General features: G+C 47.2%; 1 protein-coding gene across 2 annotated transcripts in view; it reads right to left on the minus strand.

The window, feature by feature from the left end:
* Positions 1-219: 219 nt before the first annotated feature.
* Positions 220-24,050, minus strand: part of LOC108928540 (heparan-sulfate 6-O-sulfotransferase 3-B-like) — a 49,939-nt gene continuing 26,108 nt past the window's right edge. For both annotated transcript variants that reach the window (XM_029256933.1, XM_029256932.1), the window contains exon 3: positions 220-1,505. In XM_029256933.1, the coding sequence (XP_029112766.1) occupies positions 779-1,505 (727 nt within the window). In that variant the 3' untranslated portion in view covers positions 220-778. The remainder of the gene's footprint in view (positions 1,506-24,050) is intronic.

The following is a 24,050-nucleotide window of genomic DNA, read 5'->3' on the forward strand; positions in this document are numbered from 1 at the left end:
CTGCATTGGACAAGTAGTTACGGGAAATGAATGAAATATCTCCCTTTCAGCACACTGCAAAGATAAAGGATATGCACTTGGCACCATGCATGATGTGTGAGTGTATGTCCTTTATTGATTCTGGCTTCACAAAATCAGAGCAACCGAGAGACTCCACACTAAAGTTTGATAGATCAAGATGCACGACCCATGAAAGCACACTTCGGAGAGGAAAAACATATTTATCTCATTGGTCAGCTGTATTTTCCTCTTTAAGTGGGGAAAATGTTTTGGTTTTTTTCCAACATCCAAGTTCCAACATCCAGGCAACGAATGTACGGTAGATAGAACACTTTAGTCATACGCCTGTATCGGATACATAGCTGGGGCCAAGCGCTGACTGAAGTCCAGAAAACAGTCCTGGAAATTTAAAAAAACAAAAGTTTACATGACAACAATCCATCAGGTGTGTCAATTTCAAGCTCAATTTTATGGTCGTAAAGGGAAGCCGAAATATGCGTAACAAGAAATAATGGCGCAGTTTTCACCGGTGACAACGATAAATAAACCGATTAAATTTTTTGTGCGGAACCGTGACATGCCAAAGAATCCTCGTACGACATCGGGTCAGAGGCGTGGACGATCGGTGAGGGCATGGAGGAAGAGGTCGTACAGCGGCGGACGGAGACGGCGTGAGAGAGGAGCCGAAAGCGAGATACGCCGTCAGATCACAGAGCGACCCACAGCGGAGAGACGCCGATCTGCGGACAGGACAGGGCTCTCCGCGTGCGTCCAGCGGTCACCAACGCACCACCTGGCTGGTGTAGTCCTCCGTGGTGGCGGTGGCGTCCTCTTCCTCTGCCTCCCCGCCCTCCTGTCGGCGCTGGTACAAGAAGGCCCTCTGCTCCCGCAGCCGACGGCGCTCCTGCCGCCTCCGCAGCCGCTCCCGCTGGCGCTCCTGCTGGCGCGCGAACTGGAAGCGCTGCAGGAACAGGTCCTTGGCGTACTCGTACAGCTGCACGTCCAAAAAGTTGAGCGCGTCGATGCGGCGGCGCACGTCCTCGTCCACGTCCACGCCGGCGGCGCGCGTGCTGTTGATCTGCGTGAAGGCCGAGATGAAGCGCAGGCGGAACGTCCGTTCGAACAGGTACTGCGTCTTGCGCTGGAACTCGGTGAGGCCGAAGAAGGCCATGTTCCTCAGGTTGGTCTTGGCGCTGCTCAGCAGGATGTGGCTGCGCTCGCTCTCGCTCATGAAGGACAGGTTGTAGCAGCCCACCAGGCTCAAGTCGGCCAGCATGCGCACCTGCCGGTTATTGGCCAGGTTGGAGGGGCAGTCCATGAACTCGCGCAGGGTCACCCCTGACCAGTCGTCACCCGAGTAGCAGGCCGGCAGCTCGTCCTGCGTGGGCGCCCGCCCGTCACACATGTGCAGCGAGGTCTTCCAGGTGGCACCGCGCTGTACGTGTTTCCACTCGCTCAGATAGCGCGACACGGGGTCCCGCAGCAGGGTTATGTAGTAGAAGTTCCTGCATTGTGGGGGAGGGGGCAGAAGCACAGACACGCATGAAAACAGCTGCGGACACCGACACGTCACGCAGAACCCCGATCGGTTAACTGAGCCAGCTTTTCCGGGAGTGGGCCGGACCCGCGGGCAACCGAGCTCCTGCGGCATTTTTGTTGCGGCGAAACCATTAATGTGTGCTTGTGCATCTCTTAACTGGATTAGGTGTCGCTTAGGTTAGCGCCGGTGCTCGGCGTACATCATCATTTCAGAAAAGTTGATTTTCTTTAGGACCGAGACGCTACAGACGCGACCGCGTCCTGTACGCCGGTGAGCGTTCGGCATTGGCTGCTTCGAATTCGAGATCCAAAACTCACAAGCAGGTTCTTAACCGCCGCTCCATCGGCATCTCTGCACTTAACAGGCACATCCATCAGAGACGTTACTCAGCCACAGACCCTCCGTCTGCCACAGCACCCTTTTCCATATTACGGAATATCTCTCCGCCTGCTCCGCCGAGCGAACTCCGTCAGACTCCTCTGGCCTTCGAGCACCGGCGAACAAAACCAGTGAACGAAAACGGTCCTGTGAGTTTTGTATGAAAAGGGGGTGAATTTTCTTGCTCGTCTCTCGCCTTCAAGGTTGGTTTTTACTGCTTGTTCTGCAATTTCAAACAGTAACAACAATCACACACACACACACACACACATTTTCAGAACCGCTTGTCCCATACGGGGTCATGGGGAACCGGAGCCTACCCGGCAACACAGGGCGTAAGGCCAGAGGGGGAGGGGACACACCCAGGACGGGACGCCAGTCCATCGCAAGGCACCCCAAACGGGACTTGAACCCCAGACCCACCGGAAAGCAGGACCCGGTCCAACCTACCGCGCCACCGCGCCCCCCTCTAACAACAATCACATTCAAGTGAATTGTGTACTACTGTCAATCAATCAATCAATCAATCAATCAATCAAGCCGTGAAACTGAAGCTTGGGTGATAGAGGAGTGAGGCTCGGTTGCATGAAATACCGCTGCAGTTAGCCCAAGCTGAGCAGTTTATTTTGAGTAATGCGAAACTAGGTCTGTTTCATAACAAACCCACGCAGAAAGGCTAGGGTGCGATTCAAAGCTCGATCCCCATGCGACTGCAGGAACGGCACTCAACAGGTTAAACGTATTCAGAGTTTGCCCATCTGCTTTGTGAAGGTCATCTCTTGTTCCTGCTCTTCTTCGGTACTTAGAACATCTCATAACTGCTTCCACTTCCAGAGTGAAAACAGAACTCATTAACCTGAACCGGGAACCTTTGAGATACGAAGAAGACGCTTCCCTTTGTGCCTTTTTATAGGCAGTTTCCATAGGAAGCGGGAGTATCGAGGTGACAGGTCACCAAAGGCCACCAAAGGCCACCAAAGAGCGAATGCACCGCAAACCCTACGCCGGTGCTCCTCGACGCAGGGATGGATTACTGCTTCCGTTGCTCGGTCACGATTGCCAGGCAGGTATGTTACACTATTCCGACGGACGTTGAAAGTCACGACTGACCTTACTGTTGTCACGAAAAGGACACAGATTTAGCGGATTCAAGTGCAGAGCAGCGATGGGAAGATTTAGCACGAGAACGTCTGCACGTCTGGATGAAGCAGGACACAACATCGACTACTGAGCAGTTGCTACCGAGCTAGATTCTGCGAGGAACCTTTCCGTACCTTCGGCCTCTGCGGAGATGTTTCTAGCGTGGCCCTTAGCGCTTCAGGAAGGACTTACGGCCGACCGGGGATGCGAGATCAGTACTGGTGAAGCTTCGCTGTACTCCACAACTTGGAAACAACGCTGCCATAGCGAGTTAATTCAAATCCTGACTTCATATTTGCTCGCTGAAAACCTGGTACAAATAAAAGATGTTCAGTAAAGTATAATGACGGGCAAAGCGCATAAGTTCTTCTGCTTCACAGGGTGTTTGCGCTTAAGAGCAGTAGCGAAGCAAAGAAAAGTTTCTCAAGCAGAGCCTCGGGGGTTTTCGGCCCAAATTTGAGCTGTATTGCCTTTTCGGTGTTCTGTGATGGGTTCTGCATAACATTTTTTCTCCTGGAAAAAAAAAAAAAAAAAAAAAAAATTAAAAATAGCGAGAAGTAACTTTAAATGACTTTGCAGTACTCTTTGTGGGCGCAGAGCTGATGCCGAATCGGAGTGGCCTTCATTAGTCACAAAGCAGCGGCAGCCCCCTTAGACTTCTCGCATAAATGCCATGGAGCCTTCGCATTCCTGCGATGAGGTCATATTAGCATGAAATGGGCTGCGCCTTTCAAATGAAAATTGGAATGAAGATCAGAGCCTAATGATTGATTAATGCCTTGGCTGCCTTATTAAAAAGCCCCAGGAAAAAGGCCAGGCGCAAATTAAACTTGCTAAGCACAGCTTAGGAAGGCGATACATGATGTGAATGACTGACAATGCAGCAGAGATATCTGACATTTTTGGAACGGAAGGAGCGTCAAATGTGAATTTAGAACCGACAGTTCCGAACTAACCACATCTAGTTGGGGTTTTAAGGATTATAGAAAACGAGACTCACTTGTTCAGATTTTCCAGCTTTGTAATTAGTTAAGAGGTTGAGGGAACGTACCTCTGCGGGACAAGATACTGTAGCAGGTTATGAGTATTCGATCATTTAACTTATACTTTTCCATAAAGCAACTTACAGCATTAAGTTTGGCACAGCGAGTAGCGCTGCTGTCTCACAGCGCCTGGGTGGTGTGAGAGGACGTGGGTTTGATCCTCGCACAATCTGTGTGGAGTTTGCATGTTCTCCCTGTGTCTGTGTGGGTTTCCTCTAGGTGCTCTGGTTTCCTCTCACAGTCCAAAGACATGCTGTTCAGGTTCACCCATGGTGTGTGAGTGACAGAGAGAGTGTTCCATTGATATATGGATAAGTGACCCAGTGTAAGTAGTGTACCTAGCAGTGTAAGTCACCTTGGTGAATAAGGTGTGAGGAGCGGTAGCACTACATAGAGTTCATTGGAAGTCACTCTGGAGAAAAGTGTCTGCTAAATAAATAAATATAGTGCCAGTCTGCTGCAGGGCACCCCAGGCAGGACTCGAACCCCAGGCCCACCACATGGGGGGCCCCAGCCAAGCCTGCTGCACCGCTGTGCCACCACAGCGAACTAGCTATAGCAATTAACCCATTTACATAACTGGATACTTTTCACTGGAGCAATTTAGGGTACGTACCTTGTACAGCAGCAGGAGGTGAGATCTGAACCTGGGTCATGTGAGTGGAAGGCAACAGATTTAATCATTGCCATACCAGTTGACTCCAGTTTTAGCTGGCTAACCAACAGTAAGGCCCGTTAATATATAATTGGGGCTGGATGAAATTTGTCCCTTCAGGACACCCACGGTTTCTTGGAACAGGAAGCAAGTACCATGTGATATGGGCCTGCCAAACACAAACTTTTGATGATAAGGTTACTTATACCATACTTACACTTATAAGTTAAGTATAAGTAAGTTTTCCCTCATCTGCCGCTCATAGGACCTTGTTCAAACCATCATTCTTTCTAGAGATCAAGTCTCACTTTCACTTAATTCAAACTCCTACCTATTCCCTCCCCATCGCCCCCAGGCCACAACGGACCGATGTACCCTTTGGTTTGGTGAACAGGCGTCAACCTCTAGCTCAGCCATGCAAGTTGAGCGTCACAGCGCTGACACATGGAGAACTGCTGGCAGTCGGCAGATCCCCGAGGTGACGGCGGACACACGTCTGAGAAACAGGCCCGGCACACAGCCCTCTGGCTGTCAGGATGATGATGAATCCCCTGTAGCCGCATGGCAAGCCAAGGCACTACCGTCATCACATTTAATTAGGAAGAGTGCTTCGTTTGCACAAATGTCTGTGCCTGTGATATGCTGAAATGTAGTGAGTAAACATTTCAGCAGCAATAGCACCTTATACATGGAATAATGCACATAATCATTTACTAGCTATGCTGCAAGTAAATTGTCCGTTATTAGTAAAGGCTGTAAAAGATTAATGGCGCAGGGATCAGAAAGAGGAACAACCAATATCCATGAATGCAGTCCCAGTCGACACATTTAGAAGTTCCATCTGTCTGATATCAATGACCATCCATCCATCTGATTTCAATAACCGCTTGTCCTGAGCAGTGTCACGGTGATTCAGAATCTATCCTGGAATCACTGGGTACAAGGCTGAAGTGGGGTGAGGTACTCCCTAGAGGGGACACCGTTCTATTTAAGGGCAATCAAGCACAAACTCATTTATTCACTCACACACACTACACGCAATGTAGACCCATCCATTCGCCGGAAACACTTTGGACTGTGAGAGGAAACAAGAGCACCTGGAGGAAACTCAGAGAAGCACTGGTAGAATGTGCAAACTCCACAGAAACCGAGCCAGATTCAAACCCACATGCAAACCTACAGCTCATGAACTGTGAGGTGCCAACGCTACCCAATGGATGACTCTGCTGTCATGATTTATGTTATGTGTGTTGAATGTGAACAGTGAGAAGAACTTTCTAAATTTCAGTTTTATTAATGCTATTTTATTTGGTCATGGGGGGTGCGGTGGAACAGCGGGCTTGGCTCGGTCCTGCTCTCTGGCGGGCCTGGGGTTCGAGTCCCGCTGGGGGTGCCTTGGGACGGACTGGCATCCCGTCCTGGGTGTGTCCCCTCCCCCTCCAGCCTTGCACCCTGTGTTGCCGAGTTAGGCTCCAGTTCGACGCGACCCCACATGGGACAAGTGGCCTTAGCCAATGTGTGTGTGTGTGTATTTGGTCATGATTATGAGGATAACAGGGTTATGCCCCTAGCCCGCTCCCCCCCAAGCCAGTTCTGCGGATGTGAACCCATGTTGCACGCAACATGAGAGCAGAAAAGTGCACTGGCCTGCAGCGGTGCTGTCGAGGAACATCACCATCAGTGCAATGAAGGCCCACGGTGCCTTCTCATCCCCAAGACACCCCCAGCCACCCCCAACCAGTACAGGCTCATCGGGGCCCTGCACAATGCCCTTTTGTTCCGTGGCATTATTGCAGTTTTCCTACCGGAAACTAGGGAACGCAGTGATCGTGTCCCGCTGTGGCATCTTACACAAACACTTCCTCCTGCTTCTTTTCAAAGCTGACGCTTCCCTCCTTTTACCTAAACGCAAACACTCCCTGCGGACTGCAGCTCACCCAATCATCTAAACTGATTGCAAGGGAGCAGACGTGGTCCTCGGCTGAGATCTTCTCCTCGAGCATCGCAGAGCCAGGGCTCCACGCCTCCTGCGAGAGCTCCCAGAACATCCAGCATGTTTACCTCCGACTGCCCCATGCCAATGAATAATGGATGGGAGCCACATTGCATTTCGGTGGGGTCATTCCAGAGGAGCCTCAGAGCCCCACTGGGGGGATTGATGGAGAGCAACGTGGGTAATTAAACCGAGAGGGATGGTGCTAAGGCAGAACATAACGGAAAAACACATTTATAGCAGATCGCTTGTGCTCAGGGTGCCGGCGAACTGTGACCTGATGTAATGCAGGCTGGCAACCAACAGCACTTTGTCCTGAAAGTTAGGGAGGCCACGAAGTTGCTGTCTTCCTCAGAGCGGACTGAAAAAGCAAGGCAATTCAGTCATTTCCACGGAAGCCGATATTTACAGCGCTTGCAAGCGGAAGGAAAGGACGAGCTCGGCTGAGGCGAAAGAGCCGGAAGCGGGCAAACGCGACACTATAAAACTGCAGCCACGCAAGGCGTGTCCTTCTGAGCAAAAGAGCTTTTTTTTCCAGCATTTCCCGTTAATCTGAATGCATGCACGCAAACTGACAAAGCTCTTTTAGCTTGAGCAACAGGCACGTCTCGTTCGACGGATTACTCAATCCAGGAATCGCGGAAGGCAAAATTGAGCTCAAACAATCAAACGTTTCGAGAATCGCCGTACCAGGGACAACGGAGTACAATCCGGAGCTGTTTTTCTCTGGATGACAATCAGGCCGGGGATACATGCTGTCCACATGGTACTCAAAGTCTGTCCAAGGTAAGACAAATGTACCTGAGAAGGGTGAAATAGCTAGTGCTAAAGCTCCTGGTATGTGTATGTGTATATACACATGAATAATGTATACGTTGCATATGTATCGTATGCAACGTATCTGTCGTGCGGAACCGAGAGAACCGGGACGGCTGGACCCAAGCGCAGACTCGTTCGTCTGGATTCGAGGGATCGGGCAAGTTCTTGGCGTCAGGGACAGGCGAACGGTCTGTCGATCGGCGATCGGAGTCAGAGCGAGGATCTATGAGCGTGGTTAGGAGACGAAGCGAAGGGTCGGTCGATCGGCGGTCGGCGTTGGAATGAAGATCCGGGGACGTGGTCGGGAAACAAAGCGAAGGGTTGAAAACCGGAGGACAAGAACTGAGAACAAGGGTTGCATGGGAACTGGAAGTCACGAAGGAGGGCGGTTGTCTCTGACAAGATTCCGCAAAGGTATGGGAGCCGAGGAGGGTCTTTTAAAGGGTAAGCAGTTAGTCAGGTGCTGTTGACAGAGTTGTGGGTGTGAACGTGACAGTATATAATACACATACATTATACACCTTAACATTATATACATTATGTAACTGTATTTTTCTCTGAGAAGTACGTTGCTTTGGAGAAAAGCGTCTGATAAACGAATAAATATATGTAGAGAGAGAAGTGTTTTGTACGGAACGTAGCGGCTCTGAAAGACACAGACACACACCCACACGCAGGAGATTCGGTCCAGGAAACCCTTTCGTACAATCAGCACAGTTTCAGTGAGGTTAAGGGAGCTCTTTGTCTCGGGAGACAGACTGATTGGTAGGACGAGAGACCCTGAGGTTGATTTGGGTGAGAAGGTTGCTCACCTCCCACCCACCGTGCGTCTCCGCAGGTGAAGCGACTCCATGCCTCTTTGGCTTTTCAAACAACTACATACTAATAGTTGTCCAGGAGAATCACAGGAATAACAGAATAACAGAGAATAACCGATAACAAAAATAATCTGGATCAAACTAGAGCGTCGCTCCTCGACTGCACCAGCGGTGAAAAGTGCAACCCTACAAGTTAATAGTTCTTTGGTCTGAAATTATTACTAACCATTATTTAGTTGACACTTTTATTCAAGCCACGTCACAGTGTTTGGTTTGTATGCTAAAGTACTTACAATGATTTATCCATTTATACAGCTTGGTAATTTATACTGCAGAAATACCTTGCTCAAGGAGCCTACAGCAGGGGGTGTGATAGAAACCTGGATCCTTCCACTGCAAGGCAGCGGCTCTAATGGTTTGATGTGGTCTGTAACTTCCTAAGGAGAAAATTCAATTAATTTGTGAGTAGGCAGGCATGGTGAGACTCCGTTCAAGACTCTTAGCTCCCTTATTAATACGACGCGATCATTTACGCACAGGCACACGTTCCCACACGCAGAAACCTCCAGCACGAATGGTAAAGTGGGGAAGCCCCCCCAAAAAAAAAATGTACAGTGCAATTTTAAAAATTGAAAAGTTCCAATTATCTCCGAAAAGGAGGCTGCGAAAAGTAACCTTGACGGAAGGCCTGTCATGGAGCCTCTGCAGTCTTTTGTCATTTTGTCACTCGCCGTCTGCTAAATTGCTCAAGACAGCGCTCGTTAGAGCCTGTCAATGCATTTCGTCGCTCCAAAATTGGGCTTTTCACATGAACAGCGGTGCATGTTAGTGACGTGCATTATCCCGTCTAGCCTGATTTCTGCACGGAAATACTATCTGCAAACACGCCAGCGTCTGAGACGAAAATATAAACACGCACACTCAGTAGAGATGTTGCTCAAGGCAGAGGATAGTTTGGTCTTTAATGCACTAAACTTGCGACCAAATGTTGGCGGAGTGAAGTGACTCATGGATCCTGATCTTGTACTGTTCAGTCTGGTGCTTCATTTGAATTGCTCATGTAAAATATCACCTACACACACACACGCGCAGTCTAAAACCACTTGTCCCAAGTGGGGTCGTAGCAAGCCGAAGCCCAACCCGGCAACACAGGGTGTAAGGCTGGAGGGGAGGGACACACAACCAGGATGGGACGCCAGTCCATCACAAGGCACCCCAAGTGGGACTGGAACCCCAGACCCACCGGAGAACAGAACCCGGTCAAACCTGCTGCACCACCGCACCCCCCATGATGTCAAATGTCCACCTGTGCAAATGGTATAGAATTAGAAGACATTTAAGTGCCTTGGAGGGGAGGAAGAGAGAACCGTAATGAATATGAACCATCTGGCTGATTTCACATGCTGCTCAAGCGATGTGCCCTGCAGGTACATGAACGCCTTCGTTAATCCAACGAAGAAATAGATATTTTTCGAGATGAAGCCTTACAGATACATGCGATGGATTATAACGACAGTTTGTACGGAACAGTTGTTTAAAGGGATCAAACGTATGTTTATGTAACGCGCAGTGTTGTATCTTTTCATCTGTTATGAAGTCTCCTGAATATATAGGCTCATGCATATCTGACGGTGTCTGGGATACATCTCGGTGCCTGGTGAGTTCACAGCTTGGATCTTTAATAGAGCGACATGGCAAAGACTGCCAAAGCAAACCAAGTCCAACGCTGACAACCATCTAGCAAATGCTGAGTGGAATCTCGGGCTGAGATAGAAATAATTGTTTCAGACCGACCGGTAGGGATCCCTCCAACCTGCAAAGACGATGGCACGGCGCGAGCAGATAATAACCCAAACTTTTTCAGTTTAAGGTCAATATAACACATGCTGTACATACATGGCAGCTCTTGACGTGACGAGACGTGCGGCGAGCAGGAAATGACAACGTGAGCAGCGGAGGGTTTGATCGGTTGCAGAAAACCTCCTGCGATGCAGCTCGGTTTCGGAGCAACGACGTTCCTCGCTTTCAGAGCAGATAAATGCTCAGAAACGTGAGAAAATAAAGCAAAGTCGCAGGGAGGATTCAAACGGGGACTTTTCTTTCCTCTCAGCAGACAAGATCTCATCTATGCAAACAAAGGGGAGTGCGAAAGCGGAAAGGAAAGAGTTTTACGGGAAGGACGTCCGAGGGCAGTGAAAGCAGCGTTTGACATCACGGAAACAGAAAAGAGTCACTCGGTGGAGCCGAACACCTGCGTCTCGCCCGTGCCTCTTTCCTCTCAAGGAACGCATTTTAACCCTTAGTGACATTTTAACGACAAATGATACGAGCTTGTCCTTGGAGCATTGACAAAAATAAAAAAAGGTATCATTTTTGAGGCTTGTTTTTAACTGTGAACTATGGTTGTTGTTATGTCACGTCATGTGCCATCAATTCGGGTTCGAGTCTTGGTGACTTGATAGACCAACGAATGAAAAAGGGCTCGGTTTCGTGCCGGTCTGATGAGATCCTCGAGCGTCCGCCCTGTCATCATTGTAATCGCATCGATCCATCTCATTGGTGGTCTTCCTCCGCGCCTTGCACCCTCGATCTTTCCAGTCATGACATCATCCTTCTCCAGTGATCTTTCCCCTCGAACCGTATGACCGAAATATGTTATGTTGGCCGTTGTTATACTGTTGTGTTTTTGTCTGAATGTCTTAGAGTAAACTTTGCTGCGGGGGCTGCTTTTTGTGACGGGCCCAACGAGTTGAAATGAGCTGCAATGAACTGAGATGCGCTGAATGTAAGTGATGTTTTACAGGGAGCGTCATGTAGTTTACTGATGCTGTACGGAGGGTTATGGAGGAGGAAAACTTACCGACGGCCGACTGAAACAGTGCCCTTTCCGACACATGCCTGTCTGTGAGATTTATTGCGTGTAAGGAATCTGAGAGTGCTCCTTCCTTCCTTCCTTCCTTCCTTCCTTCCTTCCCTCCACCCATGTGCAACGTGACTCATTATTTAAGTTTGCAGGCGTCGGTCTGATATCCTGCCTCTGGTCTGTTCTTGTAGTGACTCAGTCAGGGGATGTCAGGCCCATCTGGATGAAGCGGGATGAGGGGAATGGAGAGGCGAGTTGCTGGCTGGGTGGGGTGGGGGGGGGGTAGGGCTATGATGAAAAGAATCAGAAGAAGGACTCTGCCGGCTTCCTCCACAGCCAAGCACGCGATGGCCTCAGTGTCGCCAAGCATCCCCAAACTCAGCGCACAACACTCACCTCACTCTGATTTTCGGCTCTTTCGTCCCAGAGAACTGCACTGTACCGTACTGTACCGCGATCCTCTACAATATGCACGAAGCACATTAGCGTGCGAGTGTCGGGAATTTGTAAGGCTGCGCTTTAACGCCGGGCCGTTGCTCAGTAAAGCCACTGCTGTTGAACACCGGGCGAATATGCGCTCTTCTTCGAATGACGTCCAAGTAGGTCTCTGATCAGGGTGATCAGCCATCTGTCACATCAGGGGAGCTGCCATATGTTGTGATCAGCATGCAGTGTGACATTGCTTTGCTCAGAGCTCATAGGAAAACGCCGAACCACAGGTTACCGAGGCGCGCGTGTGACTAGCCTGTTATGGTTTGAAACAAGAAGGGAAATAAAAGACTCACTAGATTATTGATTGTCACTCATTATTGTACCACTGCTGCCTGCCCCTTTTTCTTAGGAGACAGAGAAGTTGTATCAGCCAATATTCGGATTGTGCCATGAGCGTGTTCAGCGCATGACGGCACTGCTCCATCTCAACCAGGGTCCTGTGCTGTACACCAGGTGGCGCCACTGGGTGAACGTTTCCCTCACCCCAGGCACTGGCAGCACAGACAGCAGTCAGAGAAAGCGGTCGGTACGAAGACAAACATACAGGTATTTATAAACTATAATAAAAATAGCACCGAAGCGTATATTCAGTGAACATAAAAAATATTTTTTGAGAAAATATTTTTATTCATTATTGATAGCCTCTTGTCCTAGTGCAGGGTTGTGGTGGTCTGGAGCCTAGCCCAGATTAATAGGGTATGAGACAGGGTACAGCCTGGATGGGGTGACAGCCCCATTACAGAGTAATCTCACACACACACACACACACGCCGTCAGCCCAAGAGACGGCACCAGCACCTAATCAAAGCAGCGGGGTATAAAAGCACCACGTCAACTCACCGGGTTGCGGAACCTCTTTGGAACCACTGTTTCGACTATGTGTCCACAAAACATGTGAACGCCTTTCCCAGCTCTCTTCGTTCCTGATCCCCTGGCCCGGTCCCCGACTTCGCTACATCGACCTTGGCTCTTGTTTTGTCCCTGGAACAACATTCGCCCCTCGACTGACCCTTGCCTGCCCCATGACTATGGTTCTGGTTTGCCCTTTTGGTTTTCTTCATTAAACTTCCTGCGATTGGGTCCATCTATCCCTCTGTCTCCCAGTCTCATCCATGACACACACACACATACACAATCACGCACTACTCACAATTTATGGGCACTAATGTGGTGCAGTAGCCTATCAGTGTGGTTCATTCCGTGGGGAGTTTCCATGTTCTCCCAGTGATTTTGTGGATTTGAACAGGTGCTCTGGTTTCCTCCCACAGTCCAAAGACATTTATTTCAGGGGAATATTTTCACCATTCCCAAAAGCATATTGATATTGGGGAGTAGGGGGCACAGTGGTGCAGCAGGTTTGGCCGGGTCCTGCTCTCTGGCAAGTCTGGGGTTCGAGTCCTGCTTGGGGTGCCTTGTGACAGACTGGCGTCCCGTCCTGGATGTGTCCCCTCCGCCTCCAGCCTTCTGCCCTGGGTTGCCAGGCTAGGCTCCGGCTCTCTGCGACCCCGCTTGAGACAAGCGGCTTCAGCCAGTGCGTATGTGTGTATTTGGGAGTATCTCATGGTGTGAAGAAAGCAGGGAGAGGACTGGAGCATTATCAGCAATTCTGCCAAAAAGACATCAGGTTAGGATGGTTCAGTAACAATGCATGAAACATCCGTGCCTTGACTATGTTGTGCTTTTATAGACCCGCTTCCTGATCGGAAGAGCTCCTCTTGTTCGCATGTGATTGAGTACCTAATGAAGCCAACAGCGCCACACTACCTGGTACGATGCATCACAGCTACGAACAAAGGTGGTGCTGGGGCTCGTAAGCCGAGGGCATGTCGGTCTCTGTTACTTGGGGGGAGGGGGATGCAGGAAGGGTGCAAAAGCGGGTTGATTTTCAGGGTGAGATATACGTCACGGAAGCAGGGCTGCGTATCACGCAGGATTAAGAGCGGAATCGTTGCACATAACGGGCCTGAAGATGGTTGTTGCAGTTATGGGATTCTGGGGGCGACGTCCTCCTCGCCGACAGCTTCATCACCGGTGGACCGCAAGGCAGCGCACTTGACACCCAGTGGATCGCATAGACTCCATTATCTTATTTTTAGCTCAAAATACAATAAAACACAACAGGGAGCTGTGACTGAATTTAATTTTAGGAACATCTAGGCTACAGTTGGGCTCTAGCATGTGTTTCGGTATTACAGTATATAACGACAGCGGCATTCAGGTCAATAATTCAAATATGAGACCTACGGCATATCGTTTCGTCTTTTTACTCTTGCTGTTTAAAGGGCTTTCGTCCCCGTGAAACCATCTCCTTGGTGTGCTCGAAAAACCATCACGCCGGATCAAGAAAACGAATGTTTACAGACAGAAAAACAAAGCGTCCTATATGAAAAAAGTTTGGAAACAACTTATGAGTTGGAATCTGCAATATTTAGGGGTTATGCACACAAACATTTCCCTTGATAGTCACCTCTGTTGGAACTGAAAAAAAAAAAACCCTCACAAACCAACTAGTTACATATCTGCCCCAGAGGTTGATTTCATCTCTCTGAGACAAAAAACTCAAGTTTTCTTACAGCCCTAAGATGAAGATCCTGCTCTGACATGATCTCACGCCGATTTGGAAAACAGGACGCATATTCTTGCCTGTTACACGACTCCTCGCGCCTCATTATTATGTATCCGCATGCCCACAGTTTTCATGCGGAGCGCCGTGCGGACGAGAGGTGTTTGGAGGGACTGTCTGCGGACGTGCGTATCTTGTCAGTGTAATTCTTGCTGTAATCTGCAGAGGGAGACTACCGGTACAACACAGACCTTTTCTGCTTACTAAGTACTGTATGTTATCGCAGTGAAAAGGCTTTTCTCTCTCACATTTATTCATTTAGCTGATGCTTTCCTCCAGAGCAACTTACAATGTTAACTTGCAATTATTTATCCATTATCACAGCAGGGTAATTTTACTGGAGCAATTTAGGGTGAGTACCTTGTTCAAGGGTACTACAGCCAGAGGTGAGATTCAAACCTGCAACCTTTGGGTCCGAGGGTAGCAGATCTAACTACTGCTCTATCATCCTATGATCGTACGTTGAACACAATCTATTACAGGTTCAATGAGACCTAAAAGTGTCGCTCAATTCGATGGTTCATAATTCCCAGGTAACAGTGGTTAGAGCTGCTGCCTCTCAGCTGGAAGGTCCAAGATTCAAGACCCTGCCGTTGCAGTAGTACTCTTGATTAAAGTATTCGCCAGAAAAATCATGTAACTATATAAATGGGCCAAACATTGTAAGTAGCTCAATATACAAAAAAATTACCTTGTAAGTTGCCTTTAACAATGGTGTCATCTAAAAAAACAAGTTTTATATTAACACACGCGCGCACACACAGTGTCTGAAACTGCTTGTCCAGAGCAGGATCGCAGTGAGCTGGAGCCTAACCCGGCAACACAGGGTGCAAGGCTGGAGGGGGAGGGGACACACCCAGGACGGGATGCCAGTCCATCACAAGGCACCCCAAGCGGGACTCGAGCCCCAGACCCACCAGAGAGCAGGACCTGGCCAAACCCACTGCTCCACCGCACCCCCCCATAAATTTTCCATTAAAAATAATTAAATTTATAAATGCTTAAGGAACAAGCCTGCAGAAGAGGAATTTTAAGGGAGAAGAATAATCTCAGTACGGTGTATGAGCTGAGGAAAACTCAGTCCATCACAATGGTGGCAGGTAACAGGTGGGAGTCCTCCCCCCTCTTGGACACGAGTAATGGCAGCCTCTAGAGTGGACTTCAGCTTCAGCGGATGGGTTTAACCCTCCCGGTGCAGACCTGTGTTCCTGTGCTGACCGCAACCCGGAATGGATTGGCTCCCCGTTCCCACAGCTTGTTCGGGCTGCTCCGAGCTGACGGAATGGGGCCGGCGGGTCGCCCGGGACGGAGGGGCGGAGAGATGAGGCCCTTTGTTTTCGCGTCAGTGTGCGAGCGCGGACGGCGCGTGGCAGCGGGCACGAAACGCTTGTACTGGCAAACAAGACGGGAGACAAACTAGCACCCCACAAGGGCTTTTGTGCTCTTTTTGTGGGAGAAAATTTCGTGCGACTGTATTCCAAATCTGAGGTGTCTCCTTAGATAAGCAAATATTAGTGCAAGTTCAAAGTTCTAAAATTACCTTTCCGGCTGAATTTATTTAACGTTTTTGTTGTTTAGCTGACACTTCTCTCCTAAGCGGCTTACAATTTTTTACTCCTTTGTACACCTGGATAATCTTACTAGAGCAATTGACAGTAACTACCTTGCTCAAGGCTGCTACAACTGGAGGTGGGATTTGAACCTGTGATCTTTGGGTGAAAAGGGCAGGTGCTGTAACCACTATGTTGCCATCTGTAAGTTTTTTCTACTGTCAGACATATGTTGATACAGTCCAGGGAATGGGAATATTGGCCCATAGTGCAACTGCTGCAGCGACTCTTCTGAAATCTCAGGGACGTGATCAGAATTTAAGTCATCAATCAGTTATTGTTTCTGGACACACACGAAAGAAATTACTGGTGAACAGCGCACTGTGGGTGACATTTTGAGAAGTGAGAAACAACGTTGCGCTTTATCGAATCAACAAATTAGAATAGTTTTTTTTGTGACTGGAAAGCGTCGCTGACGTGTGCTGTGATCGCGCCGATCGCAAAGATTCGTTTCGCACTGTTGACCGTAAGCGAGTGAAAGTGCGCTACGCTTGCTCCTAGAAACGAATAACTCTTTCGATCCATTGCTTTTCATTTAATGCCCACAAACTATTATCATCGCTGCCAGTCAACTGTTCTTTGTCCGTCTTTAAAAAAAGCATCAGAACCCAGAATGTAAAACTGATAAGGAAGCAATCTCTACGTTTATTCATTTAGCAGACACTTTGCCCCAAGTGACTTCCAATGAACTCTACGTAGCGTTATCAGCCCACACACCTTTTTCACCATGGTGACTTACACTGCTAGGTACACTACTTACAATGGTTCACTCATCCATACATCAGTGGAACTGACTCTCACTCTATAACTCACGCACTACAGATAAACCTGCCCAGCACGCGTCTGGGCTGCGGAAGGAAACCCGCGCAGACATAGGGAGAACATGCAAACTCCACATGGGCCGAGTGGAGATCGAACCCATGTTCTCCCACACCACCCAGGTGCTGTGAGACAGCAGTGCTACTCACTGTGCCTCCACAGAAATAATCCTCATCCTTTTCTACATCTATGGCCCTTCTCTCCCCACACATTCCTTCCAACGGGGGCGTGCTCCCCCGGTTCGCACCCTCGTCAGCCGACATCTATTTTCCTGTTGCCGTGAGTCATGCGGTGCAGCGCAGGAGCCCGAGTGAGCTCCCTGGACGACAGTCACGCGGGCGGCAGTCGAAGCCCACTCCGAACCCCAGCCCACAGCCTATCGGAGCTCGTTCCCTGGCTGCGGGGCCTGCGGCCATCCCCTGGTCCCTCTTCTCCTTTTCAGCGATGGGCGCCGGTGAATCAGTTGCAGAGGGTTTCCGTCGCTTCTAACCGACGAAGGCGGGCTGCTCGCCTTCCCTGACCGCTCTCCCCAAAGTGATGTCTGAACTCCTGTCAGACCTGAATTAGAAAATGGGTCATGAAATCCTCCCTCTGTCTCTGACATTTAAAAAAAACACCCCAATCTCAACGTCTTTCCTCCAACGCCGCATCCTACACAGGTCTCTAAGCAATATGTCTAGGGTTGCCAGAAATAATATCTGATTCATACTGTTGGGACTCCGCATGCTTTTGCCTTCATTTCTCAAATACCGTACCTATTATTTCACTTTCTACTCTATTGAAATGCTGCTGCCACCGTTCTCTTCACTGCTGGATATATATGTATGTATTATCAAAGTAAATGAGCAATTTTCACTGTCAGAAACCGCTCTGTGCTTGTTTTGTACCCGCAGCTCTCCCGAGATCCCATACGTTGGTGCTCCAGAAGGGAATTCGCACCTTCCGTACCTTGTTTCCTTTAAAAAGTACCTAAACTGTGCAGGGAGAAGATTAGAATTTCACTTAGAGAAAGACAAAAGCTGGCTACACATGATCTACGCAACACTCGGGAACACCGGAAGCACAGGAAGCTGTCCAAAATATGCAATGTAATAGTGATTTCAAGATTTAGATTGACCAAAATATTAGATTTGCCGTCACAAAAGCAGCGCAGTGTCAGAGCAGGGAACACTGTTGCTCTGTGGCTGCATTTGAACCCAGCTCAGTCTGTATGGACTTTGAATGTTCTCCCAGCGTCCGCTTGGACTTCTTTCCACGGTCCAAAGACATTCAGAATCAGAATAAGAATCAGAATGAGGTTTTATTTGCCGAGTGTAGGAAGTGTGCTGACGCACACAAGGAATTTGCTTTGGTGCTCTTTGGTGCTCTCGAGGAGAAAGGCAACGGTAAGCTTCTCACGTACCATTCCCTACTATGGAAACCGCAAGAATTATGGAAACTACATGAAATGGGACTTGATGGCATTTATCTTACCTAAACTTTGAGCTGGTTTGAGGAAAGCAAGCGGTTCAGAAAATGTGTGTGTGTGTGTGTGTGAGGAAAGCAAACCACGCTCACCAGCCGCTTTATTAGGTACACCTGGCATTTTACACATATACAGCAGTTTCCTCCAGTGAGTGACTCAGTATATAAAGTGTACAGACAGGATCAAGAGCTCCAGATTCTGTTCAAATTAGTTTCATAATGTGTGATCTAAATGACTTTGAGCGTTTGATTGTTAGTGCCAGACATGGTGGTTTCTGTATTTCAGAAACAGCCACCACCCTGGTATTTTTTGCGCAATACGGTGGCTAGAGTTTGCAGAGAATTGTGCAATAAACAAAAAAAATCAGCGACACTTCTGTTGGTGAAAACACTTTGCTAATAAGAGAGGTCAGAGAAGAATGGCCGTTAAAACTAGCAGTAAGGCCTCGAGTACAAAAATAACAGTGCAGCGCAACAGCATTGTGCAGAAAAGCACTGGAAGATGAGCTACAGCAGCAGAAGACCACACAGGGTTCCACTCCAGTCAGTTAAGGACAAGAAGATGAGGCTACAGTGGGCACAGGATGCAAAACATTGGACAACCAAGAGTGGAAAAATGTCCCTGGTTTGATGAATACGAGGATGTACGGCAAAATGCTGTTGATGGGACCAGAATTTGGCGCCAGCAGAATTAACCCATGGACCCATCCTGGCTGGTGTCAACGGTACAGACTGGTGATGGTTATGCAATGGTGTGGGGAATGTTTTCTTGACACACAACTGGTTTTTAATGTCAATTGAACATTGTTGCAACAAAGCAAAAAACATTGTTGTCCTCCAGAGGCATCCATTTATGGCCAGTCTAGTCTTTGTCATATTTGTGCTTTCAATTGGAAAATGCGCTGTGTCACAAAGCGTGTACCGTGTAAGGATGATTCCACATACGTGACAGTGCTTTTACTGTACTCCAATAGTGAGGTTAATTATGTGTACCTAATAAAGTGGCCCATGAGTAAATAGTCCAGTTTACAGTTCTATAACAGAACTATGGGATGAAATAATAACTGCAGTTCCAATGATATTTTGCAACAAGTCATGAAATGAAACCATTTTACAGTAACACAGTAAATCGTCAAACATCCTCATCTATTCAGATGTGGATCCTGTACTTATCAGGCTGAAATGTGCTTTCTAGTCTTTCTGTTCATTTGTATCTCCAAAAAAAGAACTACTAGGAAGGTGATTAGGAATCTGCGATATCCTGGCAAAGTTTTATGGAGCTACTTGCATGATGAACATCAATGCATACGGTGAAGGAAACAAACTAACTGTACTTAAGCGTCACACATCTGCATCTATGTCTCTTTCCCTTAATGTAATGCACAAATTGTATTTTCTATGAGATGTATGTCGCTTTGGAGAAAAGCGTCTGCTAGATGAATAAATGTAAATGTAATGTAGTAATATATGATCAGCGATGCCTGCTTTTGTATAGCAGGCTACAATCTAGTGCTGAAAACCCATGGGTCCAATCAGAACTTCCTGATCAGCTCTATATTTCAGCACTGATGACTTGCAGGAATGATCTTTCAAATGGTCATAAATACACATCCAGCAATCCATACTACAGTTAATTAATCACAGCACGCAAGATTCACCCATGTAATTGCTTTATAAATTCTGAGCAGATTAATGTTAGACATTTATACTTTCAAGGCTGTAGGCAATTACTGTTTAGGAACAAAAAAAAAAAACGCTCAGAATGCACACAGCTTAGTGTGGCAGAAAAACTAAAATAAAGGTGATCTGAAATGTTATCTTGGCCAAGCATCCCTAACACAAACTGCAGTAAGGACAATGTGCCCTTACACATGGGAAAGGTTGTTGATACATGAAGTCTTACCGCATATCATTGTTTGGGATGATAACTGCCTGAATAACTATTGGAAGGGACAGCAATTTTTATATTCTACTCGTTCATGCTCCGCAGTGTTTATTACTTATCAGCACTTTGAATCAACTATCTGAATCAACAAGGAATGGGGCCTCATGAATATTCTGTTGATGTCACTGTCTCTAATCCTTCGTTTGCCAGGCATCTCAGTGTCACTTTCATCTGGCAGAAATAGGATTGTTTCACAGTAGGAGCCCTGATTACTTTTACACTGCGGCTCAGCCTCAGTCAGGGAAAGACACACACAGCAGTTTGGGGGAGATCTGGGTGCCGATTCTACATTTTTTTTGCTGAAAGCGGAATGGTCGCTGTGCAATTAGAAGAGAGGTCTTCGCAATGTGACCACACTGCAACTGTTCGAAGAGGACAGTTTAAGGGCACAGTCGCAGATTTCCCACATTCACTGCAGTGCTGCTCTGTAGGCAAAGGAAAGCCCTACATTAATTTAGCTCTACTAAGAGGATGAAGGCAAGACTTACATACCGGTAGACAGATTAACCTTTATCATGAGACAAGCCCTGCATAAGATGGACAAAGAGACAGACAGACAGACAGACAGATTCATACATATATGCATACACACATACCGTACATGCATATATAAACCTTTACTAAGAGTCCAACATAGACCGATACCATAGCTTAATGTAGCTACAACATTTATGTCTTGAATTCTCCCTCTTTTGTGTCCATGTGACCTTATAATTACTGTTGAAGTTATAGTGCCACACCTGACACTCAGTAGTACGGTTACTACAATTCGCCGAACCACGTCCCTGCAGAACGAATCAGGAATGAGTATAAAAGCAGCCACTCCACCTCTTCTGGTTTGCGGAACCTCACCGAGATAACTGTCCCCACTGCGCTCGTATCCACACTCTTTGCCCGCAGCACCTGAGCTCTTCATCTTTGCTCCCGACTCCTCCGCATTTGACCACCGCTTGAATGACTTACAACATCGGACCTGTCCCAAGAACAAAGTTTGCGCGTCGATTGTTTGACTCATGCTCGGCCCCAACCACAACTCCTGCTCTTGTCCTCTACACCACAAATAAAGATACTCCACTTGGGTCCTGCCTCTCGCTGCCCGGTGTGGGTGTGCATCACAATTTACAGTATTTTGTAAATGCTTGCATTTCTGGGTTAGAACCAGTCCTGAATAGCTCAATTTGCTTTATATTACAACAATATTGCATTTATAAATCACAGTTGTTCAACCTTGATTGCTATGAACATAATAGCCAAATCAGAGCAATATATTTAATATGCTCATAGCTGTGATATCAGAATGGAATATGACGAACCTCATTAAGAATCGCTGGGTCAGATGCTTAGCAGACAAATCTAATTTATTCTGAAGAAATACTGATAACTCAGTAAAAGATTCTTACATGAACTCTACATTTCTAGCAGTGGAAAAAAAGAATCGGTCTGAACAGGACAATAACATGAAGTTATCTACAAAGTGCACTTCACAGAAACGTTTGGGTGAGTAACTAATGTTAACTTGTCATGTTCTTCAACAGGGCACTTTCAAACAATTTCAGCCCTGTGACAAAAGGTGCACCCATGCAGCAATTAACTGCAATCTCCTTGTGGTCTCGGTGACTGTAGTAACATTCTTCTACTCCAGAGGTAGGACATCGAACCCATCAGGATGTTTGCCACCAAGATAGAAATGGAAGTTCACGAGGAAGACCATACGTTCAGTAGGCTTTCTGCTTTTGATTTCAATCTTGTCTCACAAAATAAACTAAAGGATTACTCTTCCCTCCTTTCCAAATCTAGAATAAAGCCTGCAGGGACTTAAGAGACTACTTAAACCCAGTACACTGCAGAGGAAGGACGTTTCTGCAGGAAGGCTGCTTAACAGGTAAGATGACGCAACAGTACAGGTCTGTTGAGTAAACCTTTAAAAGACAAAACCGTAGGATATGGCATAATTAAATGCAGACTTGCAAAGGAATGCACTGATAAAACGTAGAATTTTTAAATTCTAATGGCAACAGCAATGGATTCAAAAGTAGGTAACTAAAAGCGAACGGCATTATTTTGTTAAACAGCAGTACACATATGCAGAAAGGAGAAAAAATAAAAAGTGTAAAAATACTGGCATGTCCACAAACAGTAGTGCTGTGTGAATCAAATTTAGCATAGTATATTCACCATAATAATTTGAAGTTTTACCTCAGCCACAAAATCCCATGGGAGTCTAAAAGGATTCATCATCCCTAATATGCAATTATTTTTGGGTCTTATTAGTGGAAAAAACCTCCATGATTTTTGACCTTCTGATCCTCCACAATTCAAGCCCAATGGATTATGGTAATTATGCAGCCCAAGTCTCATTACTCAGTAAAAGAGATGGCTCTAGTTTAATGATGCTCTATTCCTCATTCTCAGCCAAATAAAAACTCTTAGGTTCCAAACTGGAACAATAGAGCAATGCAGGTAGATTAATTCCTTTATTGCAAAAGCACAGTTAAGGTCAGAGGGAACGCACTATGACACTGCTGTACAAGGTGATGGTAGGATCTCCAGTGCTCCCATGGGTGCTCAGCGGCTTGCACGTTGTCACTGTCCTGCCAAACCATCCTTTGTTGTCTCAGAACCCGCTTCACCTTGTTTCACAAAACAATATACTCTGCCATCAAATGTTCTTTGTGAAAAAATCAATTCCCTGACTCCTGTTAGAGTAAAGGTGAAGCACTAAACTTTAACTGGCCATCCAGGCGGGAAGCCCAGATGGAGGCTGTTAATAAAAAGTTTTCTGTATTATTAAATGGATGATAGGGACAGAGAGTCCTCAGAGCAGAAATAGATAAGGACGATGCCATTTAATACAATAAGTGCTTTTTAATTATTAAAATGAAGATTGTTTTCCTTAAGAATAAGTAATCAATACATTTCCACCCATTACCAGGTGCATTTATTCAAAGTAAGTTCCCTATCTGACAGTTTCAAATCTCTACCAATAAATGTTAATGCGTTGCTAGTGCAGCCTAGAGATAGAATTTGTTTTAATGTACAACTCAGTGGTACTAGAAAATATTCGTTTCTGGGATTTCAAACGGTGAACTGCTTATGACAAATTGCACAACCATGGTAATCCATTGGATTCTGATCGGCAAAAAGCAGGTGCTGCGTGCTTTCCGGCTGACGGTCTTCTGCTCTGGGACCGACGGTTTGAGACATGTTTGATGCAACAGTGGCTCCTTTCTCAGTAATGGCTGCAGTGTAGGAGAATGGGCTGTGGAAAGTGGAGAGCGAACCATGAGATGAGTCTCTAGCCATTCATTACCTCGCCCTGGTCTTCACAACCTTTTAAAAACTTTCTGCATTCCGGGCAACCGTGTCCAATGACCCCATCTCTCTGCCTAATGTGTGTCTAATTAAAATGGATGGCAGATTGTGTGCTGCTCATCCAGCGGAGATCGATTGGCGGAGTGTGTTACAGCTCCACCGGACATCCTGTGTTTAACCAGATCAGAGGGCACTTTAAGACAGTGAGGAAAAGGGAGAGAGGGCAAGAAATGACGATTGGGGAGAATGGCAAGGGGGCTGGGACGGACTCCCGTCTCATTAAACAGTGAGCTTCCTAAAGTCAGACTAACCTCTGGCTAATAGGGAAGGTATGAAAAAAGTGTCAGGGATGTTCAGTAGTAGTCAAGTTAACATCAATGTGTGATTCTAAACGGCAGCTGGACATTGGCTTTTCCTTGCACCTCACGTTACACGTGATTGATAGGACAAGCTGAGGAGGCAGTGGGTGTAAGTGGGCAGGTCTAAAGTACAATAGCCAAAGTTTTCCCAGTAGCCCAGGAATGAGAGTCAAGAAC

The sequence above is a fragment of the Scleropages formosus genome, chromosome 12, assembly GCF_900964775.1.
Source record: "Scleropages formosus chromosome 12, fSclFor1.1, whole genome shotgun sequence".
In the NCBI taxonomy this organism is placed as follows: Eukaryota; Metazoa; Chordata; class Actinopteri; order Osteoglossiformes; family Osteoglossidae; genus Scleropages; species Scleropages formosus.